Here is a 9,570-nt window from a genome sequence, read left to right as displayed (position 1 = left end):
CTGGCCGCTGCTTAAAACTCAACGCAAAAAAACAAACCCCCAACTTAATCACAAGGTGCTCAAGCCCCACGCAGCTCTGCTCCCTCTAGCTCGGGCCTGTCCCTTTTGGGTCCCTGTCCCCATTCACTGCAGGACAAGGAGGCACTGGGCAGCCTTGGAGCTCAGCAGAGAGCCTCCGGCTGCTAAGACCCCAAGAGCAGGCCGAGCCCAGTGCCTCCAGGAGGGGAAGAAGCTAATGAACAGAAATGTCACATCTACATAGAGGTTTCCCCAGACCCTTCCCAGGTAAATGAGGAGCCCCTCCGCTTCTCTCTCTCTCTCTCTCTCTCTCTCTCTCTCTCTCTCTCTCTCTCTCTCTCTCTCTCTCTCTCTCAGGACTGTACTTCTTCATCTCACCAGCCTCTCAGGGCTTGTTTTCCTGAGCTTATTTCCTCGATCTCCCCCTCCTCTCCCGCAGCCCAAATTCTCCAGAAGAATCAGAACCGCAGCTTCTCCCATCCACAGCCGGACCCCACCCCGTCGCAGGACCGGACAGAAAAGTAGACACTTGATCACTATTTGTGGAACAAATGGGCCTTTCATCTTGTCCTCATCAGAGCCCCACATTCCAGGACATTCTTTCATGTCTGGGCTTTGCAGGAGAGCCTTCCTTTGCCTGGAAGGCTCTTTTTTCCCCTCCCACCTGGGCCGATCCACGCACCATCTAAAGGCGACATTTCTCTAGATTCGTCCTTGGCCCCTCATTTGAATTAGGGCTTCCCTCCGGGTTCCTCCAGTGCCCCGCACATTACACTCCACCGTGCCACTTGAAGATGGACAACCTCTGGGTAAACAGGAGAGATTACGAACAATAATGATCCCCTGTTGCCTCTCCCCCTGGCCCTCGACAAGCCAGCTGGCTCAAGGGCATCCACTGTCTGTCTTTCAAGCCACCAGGAACCCCATTTCCCATTCATTCAATAAGCACTGATCAGGCGCCCACTGCGATGTTTGCTTTCCCTCAGCCCTGTGGGGAGAGGGAAGGTGGGCAGGGGGGAGGACAGGATTCTTCCAGGGGTGAGACAGAAGCAGGGAAAACAGAGGGGTGGAGCAAAAGTCCCCCCTCCCCCCTCAGCCCACCACCAACCTGGGTGCAAATGGGCCCACCAGGCCCTCAGCTGAGGGAGGGGTGGGCCTAGTCCCTTCTCTTCTGCGCATCTGCGGTGGGGACTGAAGGGATGGAGAAGGGGGCACCTGAGGGGCAGATGTGCTTCAACCCGCCTCCAGCACAGCCTCTCAAGCTTGGTGCATAAGTGGCGAGGTGGCTGTGTCTGTGGTCTGTGGCCCCTCCGTGGAACAGGGACCAAGAGGGACCATCCACACCCAGAGGCTGCTGCTTGGTCTTCCCCTTCCAGGCCTCCCACCCTTGGCCTGTGACCATTCCCTCCTTCCCGACATTCCCCACTCCAGGGTTTTATCAAGGTGGGGTCATTCCATCAGGGCCATCCAGGGCTGGGGCAGGGCTTTTAAGAAATAGCCATTCCCAGGCTTCCACCTAGAACTGAGGCTCCGTGGGGGGGACCCTAGAATCTGCATATTGTGCCCATCTCCCCACCCCACCCCCGCCCCTGGTACACTCAAGACTGGGACCCTACTGCTTCTAGGGGCAGTCCTGTCCAGCCTTCTTGCCCCTGGCTGCCAGTTCGTCCTCAGGATGGGAGGCGGGGGGGGGGGTGAGGGGGGGGCTCTGCTCTTCACCTGCCCACCCCTTACATGCCAGGAAGCCCAGAGCTCCTCCCTCTAAGCCCCCACCACACCTACAACACCCTAGGCCAGCTGCCTTCCTGCCATTGGGTGACAATAGCATCCAAAGCAGACACCACAACCCCTCTCCCCATGCCCCTCCCCCCTCCCAGTGCTGCCTGCTCAGGACGCCCTGTTGGCACAGTGGGTTACACCTTAGGCTGCTCCCCTCAAGGTCAGCAGTCCCAACCCACTAGCCTCTCCTCAGGAGAAAGATGAGTCTTTCTCCGCCTGTAAAGAATGACAGTCTAGGAAGCCCACCGGGGGTTGGTTCTACTCTGTCCTGTAGGGTGGAGGTGAGTCGCAATGGCGGATGGCGGCCAGTTTGGTCAGAAACCCAGGGCTCAGGCTCGACTCCCCTACCTCTCTCCTCCATCCTATCAGCAAAGAGTCCGGATCATTTTGCTTCTTAAAGATGTCTGCAACCCCCCCCAATCCTGCCCCAGGCTCTTTCTCTGCTAATTGGCACCCTCCCTCTCCTATTCCCTCCACAAGCAAAACAGACAGCAACAACCCCCTCTGCCATTCTCCCGTTACCAACAGAGCCGCCCCGTGGGACCTGCGTGGGTGGGGGGAGGGTCATGTGTACACCAGGCTTTTCTCCTGCAGGTCACTGGGTGGGTTTGTGCTACCCAGGCATCTTCTCTTGTGCCAAATTAAATGCCCCAAAGCTTTAAAACATGCAAATCTGACTGTAATGACCAACTCTGTAAAGCCTTTAAAGCAGCAGTTCTCAACCTGTGGGTCGCGACCCCTTTGGGGGTCAAATGACCCTTTCACAGCGGGGGGCCCCCCAGATTTATAACAGTAGCAAAATTATAGTTATGAAATAGCAACTAAAATAATGTTTGGTTGGGGGGGGTCACCACAACATGAGGAACTGTATGAAAGGGTCGAAGCGTTAGGAAGGTGGAGAACCACCGCTTTCAAGGTTCTTAGTCAATAAAGGTTCAAACCCTTTGCCCCTCCACTGCCTGCTCCCAGCCTCCAATCCAGCCTCTCCCCCTCCGTGTTTCCCAGTCTAGCCTCCAGACTTCAGATGGTCTGTGACCCTGTGCCCCCCCAGGAACAGCCCGTGCCAAGCCCCCCCCCCCCTTGTGAGCGGGCTTCACCTTCTCCAGGAAGCCCCCCACCCTCCGGCCCTGCCTCTTAGGTGTAGCTGTAGCTGTCATGCCCTGCACAAGAATCTGTTATTCCACTCGCCACACTATTATAATTATCGATTTTTCTGTCTCGGCCCTGCACTGGCCAGGAAGGTCCTAGAGCCCAGGGACGGTGTTTCATTCATCTCCGTGACCCAGCCCCTGGCCTGGCGCCTGGCATGGAGGGCCAGGGGTTGATGGACAGATGTGGAGGGGCGAGGGAAGGAGGTAAGAGCCGGGAATGATCAGAGGAGAGTGAGGGCAGGCCAGGCAGGAGATGCCGCCAGAGCGATGTGTGGGAAGTGGCAAGGCGAGAACTCCTCGTTTGCTGCACTCCTGTCGCTGCCCGCCAGCCCGGGGCTCGGCTGTGTTTGCGCAGCTTGTCTCATCTCAGCCTGGCAACAGCAGATCAGGACACTGGCATCAGAGAGCTGCAGCCACCTGTCCAAGGTCACACAGCTACGCCTGGAATGGAGACCAGGCCTGCAGTCTTGCCTCCGCCAGGCCACACCGCTCCCCTGGGAACAGGGCCTTCTGGAGGTGGACAAGGAGTGCACCCAGCTCCGCCTCTGCCTTGCTGAGCACCGGAACCAGCTGCCCACACGCAGGCAGCTTCTTCCTCTCTGGCAACCAGAGGCTGGGAGGCTGGACAGGGATGTACCTGTTCTGTCCTCCCCAGGCTTGGAGGGTCCTTGACTAGGCATGCCTTCCCCACCCCCACCCCACCAGCCAGCAAAGGGCCTGTGAGCCCTAGGGGGGCTGGGAGGGGGGACCTGGGGGAAGGGTTGGCCAGAGCTTGGTGCTGCTGTCTGGCTTCTGCAGGATCTGTGTCTCCCTCCTGCTATTTGGCCCAGGCTGATATTCAGATTCATCTGCATTCCCCTCGCACCCGCCTGGCAGATGGTGGGGGAGGAGGCTGGGTGCATGCTGGGGGCTGCAGCCAGGGACAAAATTGGGCCGTGGAGGGCCACCACAAAGTGACCACGCCCTGGGGGCCACTGCAAATGCTGGGGTACTTCTCACCATGACGGCCTCCCAAAGGTGCTAGGATCTGACCTTCTGGTTTCCTAAGGACCACAGGGACCTGGGATTGCAGGGAGGAGGCCTGAGACAAGGGCGCTAGGGACAGGGGACACGCAGGCCCCTTTCGTAATCTCAGAGCAGGACCTTGTTCTGCCCAGACCCAGAGGTTTGCAGGAACCCCCATGGGGCAGGAGCCCCATCTCCCAGCCTGGCTACCCACTGAGCCACAAGGAGGGGTGAGGGGTGAATAAGGAGGGGACAACCTTCACAGGGTCCTTGCTCACCCTCCCGTTTTTCAGGCCCCAGCCAAGAACCCCATCTGGCCCTCCCGGCTCCCAGGGCCACCAGAAGAAAGAGAAGAGGCTGAAGAAAGCCCAAAGCTTGTCACAATATTGGAGGAAGACTACTGGCATTGGGGGGGGGGGGTGTTAATCACCGGTAGCTCCTCTGAGCAAGAAGAAAAGGAAAGGCGCCCCATTATAGCACATGGAGTGTAGGCTAGACACCTAGAAGAACTTCCCTCAGCACCCAACAGCAGGGTCCTGCTGGGAGAGAGTGGCTTCGTGCTGTGCAGATGGCTTAGTCTGACAATAGGGAAGACATTCTTTGGGGGAGGGGGGGACCTTTCCAAATCCCTGGGCTCCTGGGGACGGGGTGGGGTGGGCAGCATATTCCTGAGCCCCCCTCCGAGGGAACAGGCGCCCTGCCAGAGGGGTGGCGGTAGGGTCCTCCCCAGGCTCATCTCCCTCTCTTCTGGCCTCAGGAGAGTTACTCGGTGCCCGCACCCTGCGCGCTGGGGCTAGGGAAGGAGCGGCCAGGTCCCCAGGCTGCGGGCCGGCGAGGGAGGGGTTAACGCCGGCGGTACCGACTGGGCTCTCCGTACCTGCCGCCGCCGCCGCCGCCGCCGCCGGTGGGAGGGACGAGGAAGCGGGCGCCGCCGGGCGCCTGGAGCGCTCCAGTCTGGCGCGCGCGGCGCGGGGAGCGGGGCGCGGGGCGCGGGCGGCGGGCTCGGCGCGGCAGGGGCGTCCGCCAGAGGGCGCGCCGCGACGGGGCGGGCGGGGCGGGGCGCGGGGGTCCCCAGCACATCTGGGCGGGCGCCGCGCGGCTGGAGGCGCGGGGGCCGCCGAGCGCCTCTCCGGAGCGGCGGAGCCACCGCGCGCGCGGCTGGGCCCTCGGAGGCGCTCGGGGCGCCCACCTGGGACCGGAGCGGCGGGCGCGCCGCGCGCAGCTGGACCCGGGCAGGCGGGCGGCGGCTCCACAGCTGGACCGAAGGGGGCGGGGCCGGTCCCGGGCGCCCGGCGCGGGGGAGGGCCGCGAGCCGCGGGCCCCGAAGCATGGGACAGCGCGCCTGAAGGAGCGGGGGTGCCGAGGGGCCTGGGACGCGGAGAGCCGCCGAGGCGCGAGCGGGGGGCCAGGGCAGACGAGGGAAGATGCAACTGACCCGCTGCTGTTTCGTGTTCCTCGTGCAGGGCAGCCTCTATCTGGTGAGTGGTCTGCGGGCCCCGGGGACTGGCCGCGGGGGGGCGGGGAGTGGGGGAGCCCCGGAAAGCTTCCGCGCCCAGAAACTTTCTCCTCCACCCCCCACCCCCCGCCCAACAGCCTGGGGCTAGAGGGGGAGAGAGGCCGCGGAGAGGGCGGGTCCGAGGCCGGAGACTGGGCTGGAAGGGTTAATAGGGGCGGGGAGAGGGTGCAGGACCGGCCCACCCACTCCGGCGGCTGGTGGCGGGAGGTGCGGCCAGCGCGGGGGGCACGCGGCTGGAGCGGGGTCGCCAGGGTTACCCGACCCGTGCCCGGCGCCTGGGACGCGCGGAAGGGGGGTGGGCTGTGGACCGGTGGCCCCCCGGGTTAGGGGGGCGTGGGCCCTCCGGCTGCCCTCGGGGAGCCCCAGTCCCCGGGCGCTGGGAGCCGGTCCTAGCGGGGGCCGCCCGCCGCGCCCGCCCTCCCCGCCTGTTGTTTTCCTCTCCTCTCCCGGCTGCGCGCAGCCGAGCCCCACAGGACCCGGGCAGGCGGCTCCCGCCCCGGGCGCTCGCGGCAGCTGAGCCGAGAGCCCCGAGCCGGCTCCCCGAGCGCCCGCGCCCGATCCAGCCAGGGCTGCACTCCCCTCTGACCTCGTGTCCCTCGCCACGCACACGCACACGCACACACGCACACACACACACACGCACACAGCCGCGTCCAGGAGGAGCGCCCCGCCCCTACATCTGGGGCGCCTCTCCCCAAGCAAAAGTCCCCTTTGCCTTCACCCTTAGTCCAGTGTGTTCGGGAAGCTTCCCTCGCATGACCCCGTCCGTGTCTCTTTGCTGGTCCCCTGTCTCTTGTGCAGCCGGACCCCAGGGCTGGCGCACACAGGTCGGTGGAGCCAGGACGCCAGCCCCAAGGCTGCAGACACACCTAAAGGCATGGCCAGGGTCACAAACAGGGGCCAGGAGCACCCAGAGCTTCTCAGGATCCCTTCAGGCCCCAACCCGACTTCCCCCACCCTCCTGAGGGCGGGTGTGGGGGTGGTGACAGGCACTGCCCACCTGTGAGTTGTTGGCACTGGCGCTGGTCACAAACACAGAGGGCACGGGACTCTTTCACATACACTGTTGGCACTGACCTCAGGAAACCTGGTCAGCTCCATCACACACACACCACCACCACCACCACCACCACCACCACCACTACTACCACCAACACCACCAACACCCCACCTCACCTCACCCCTGGTCAGCTCCCTGATACACACACTATCACCAAGCCCTGGCTGTCTGAGCTGGCCAGGCCATCCGAGGTCTTCCACAGTCCCTTAGGAAGCTTCCAGGAGAGCCTGTGACAGGGGACCCTAGAGGGTGTTTCAGTGGGGATTGGGCCCGGGGCTGGGGCGGGAGTGTGCCAGTACCGGCAGTGCGGTGGCAGGCCGTGCTGGCGGGCCAACTGGCTCCCTCTGGGACCTGAGCCTTGAAATGAGGTGACTGTTGTCCTCACCTGCCAAAGGGGAGCAATCACGACTTGGCCTCACAATGCAAGCAACGGCTGGGTGTGTCACCCTCAATGCCCGAAGCTGTTGGGATCCTCCACCCTCTCTGCCAGCCTGCAAGTGGAGCCCGCTCAGGCCCCCGCCAGTCCCTTGGAGAGTGGACCCCGGGGGTTCAGCGGCATCACTGTCTGTGGATTCCCTTCCAGTCTGGAGGTGGACACTAAGCTAGGGTGGTAGTGCCCCTACTACCAAGGTAGCAAGTCTCCGAAGACTGGGCTGTGCCTCTCCTGTCGGGCTGGAGCCCCCCAGGGATAAGGCTGAAGGCCCCCTGTCTGACTGAGGGTGTCGCCAGGGCACTGGCTGGGCCTCCCCCACCAGCCTGCCAGTTTCACACAGCCCAGGGCTTGACCTCTCCCATCAGATTGGGGCTCTCTCAGCTCAGGGGTGATGCCTCTGCCATCAGTCCGGGCTCCTCCCAACATCAGAAGCTGAGCCTCCACCATTAGACTGGGGACCCCCTGGGGTTAGGAACGAGGTGCTGGAACAGAGTCTTGACCCAGACAGGTAGAGTGGGGAGGAGAGGAGCCCGAGAGGGACCGTGACACAGACAGACGCGAGTGCGTGGCTGATTCCCAGCAGTGTGCGGGGCGCCTCACTGCCAGGTCAGAGGACAAGGACGGCCACAGTGCTGGGATCTGAGCTCTCTGGGGCTCACTCTTCTCTCCATTCCTTCCACAGGTCATCTGTGGCCAGGATGATGGTCCCCCTGGCTCAGAGGACCCTGAGCGTGATGACTCTGAGAGTCATCCCCGGCCCAGGGTGCCGAGGAAGAGGGGCCACCTCTCACCTAAGGCCCGCCCTCTGGCCAACTCCACCCTCCTGGGGCTGCTGGCTCCACCTGGGGAGGCATGGGGAGTCCTGGGGCAGCCTCCCAATCGCCCAAACCATAGCCCCCCACCCTCAGCCAAAGTGAAGAAAATCTTTGGCTGGGGAGACTTCTACTCCAATATCAAGACCGTAGCCCTGAACCTGCTGGTCACGGGGAAGATCGTGGACCATGGCAACGGGACCTTCAGCGTCCACTTCCGACACAACGCCACAGGCCAGGGCAACATCTCCATCAGCCTGGTGCCCCCCAGCAAGGCCGTGGAGTTCCACCAGGAGCAGCAGATCTTCATCGAAGCCAAGGCCTCCAAGATCTTCAACTGCCGGATGGAGTGGGAGAAGGTGGAGCGGGGCCGCCGGACCTCTCTCTGTACCCACGACCCAGCCAAGATCTGCTCTCGCGATCACGCCCAGAGCTCCGCTGCCTGGAGCTGTTCCCAGCCCTTCAAAGTCGTCTGCGTGTATATTGCCTTCTACAGCACGGACTACCGGCTGGTGCAGAAGGTGTGCCCAGATTACAACTACCACAGCAACACCCCCTACTACCCTTCTGGGTGACACCTCGCAGGTCACCGAGGCCAGGCCAGGGCTGGAGGGCAGGCCTGCCCACAGAGGGGGCATCTAGGTGGAAACTGGGCAGGGAGTGGGGTGGAGAGGAGAGGAAAAGCTGCCGAGTGGATCCAGGGCCGAGTCTCAAGTGGCAGAGAAGGGGCCCCACACCCTGGTCCCAGCCGGAAGTTGTGGAGCACCTAGAGCAGAGGCGCTGCCTTCTGGATCTTTCCACGTGGAAGGACAGGAAGTGCTGGTCTCAGGAGGTCCCCGGGGCAAGAAGACCAGCGTAGGCCATAGCTAGACATGGAAAGGCACCTAGCACTTGGGCTCCCTCCCTGCCATCCTGAGAAAGGGCAGCCCTTCAGAAAAGGGGACAACTCAGAATGGCTGAGACTGGGGTCCCGGAGAGTTAGGGGTGAGTTGGGGGCAGGAAGCACTCTAGCCCAGTCCACATGGTGACCCTTGGGGTCTTTGATGTCTTCATAAATAGAATACCTGCCTCCAGCCACCTCACCCTTCTCCCAAACTCCTTCTTCTGCCAGTGCTCCCCAACCTCACGCAGCCTCTGTCCCTGAGCTGAGACAGGGCAGCTGTGCTCTTCCCAGCCCCAGTGGCCCTAGGTGGGAGCCCCTAGGGGTGCCATGTGTCCCTCCCAGACTCCACCCCCTGCTAGCTCCTCTGGAAATTCCTTGACCCAGAGTGGTCCCTCCATAGTCAGCCTTGCCTATCACACTGGGGGCCCCCCCCAGAACTGGGCTGTGGCCTCCTCTCTCCCCATGGGGCCCTCAGCAGCTTGGGGCTGGGTGAGCTGGACTGTGGGAAGGTGCTGGATCTGTGTTGTAGTGTCTGTCTGTCTGTCTGGGCAGGGGGGTGGGGGGTAGGTACGTCTTGTGATGTTGCCTTGCTTGCCGACTTCTGTTTGCAGACTCTTGTTCTGGGAGCAAGGAATAAAGCTCCGGTTGGGCACTGCAGTCCTAGCTGTCCAGTGGGGAAGGTCCCAGCTTGCTTTTCCCAGTGCGGCCGGCATTTCCCCAGTGGGTCACGGTTGGACCCAGAGCTGTAAGGCCTTAAGAGTCTCCTCTCCAGTCCCCTCCCAGGCTGTCTGGGTGGCCCTGGAAAATCCCAGCGAAAGCTATGGGATGTGGGGTGGGAGTACTGGCATCAGCAGGAGCCTCTCCAGAACGCTTCCTAGCGGGAATTAGCCAAATAGGCCCAATGTCACCCCCC

At 62.6% G+C, this 9,570-nt stretch overlaps 1 protein-coding gene across 1 annotated transcript; it reads left to right on the top strand.

Annotated features, from left to right (window-relative positions):
* The first annotated feature begins 5,067 nt into the window (after positions 1-5,067).
* On the top strand, positions 5,068-9,336 carry NXPH3 (neurexophilin 3). Its single transcript, XM_075561660.1, has 2 exons — positions 5,068-5,431; positions 7,645-9,336. The coding sequence occupies exons 1-2, from the start codon at positions 5,378-5,380 to the stop codon at positions 8,347-8,349; spliced, it is 759 nt and encodes a 252-aa protein (XP_075417775.1). The 5' UTR covers positions 5,068-5,377; the 3' UTR covers positions 8,350-9,336.
* Positions 9,337-9,570: the final 234 nt, after the last annotated feature.

The sequence above is a fragment of the Tenrec ecaudatus genome, chromosome 10 (genome assembly GCF_050624435.1).
Source record: "Tenrec ecaudatus isolate mTenEca1 chromosome 10, mTenEca1.hap1, whole genome shotgun sequence".
NCBI lineage: Eukaryota > Metazoa > Chordata > Mammalia > Afrosoricida > Tenrecidae > Tenrec > Tenrec ecaudatus.
The sequence above is the reverse complement of the archived record's forward strand: the minus strand, read 5'-3'. Positions and strand labels throughout refer to the sequence as shown.

Bases quoted from the DNA above. Each gene is read 5' to 3' on its own strand.
- NXPH3 (XM_075561660.1), top strand. From the start codon at position 5,378: ATGCAACTGACCCGCTGCTGTTTCGTGTTCCTCGTGCAGGGCAGCCTC. The intron at 5,432-7,644 runs GTGAGTGGTCTG...TTCCTTCCACAG, and splicing joins TGCAGGGCAGCCTCTATCTG to GTCATCTGTGGCCAGGATGA.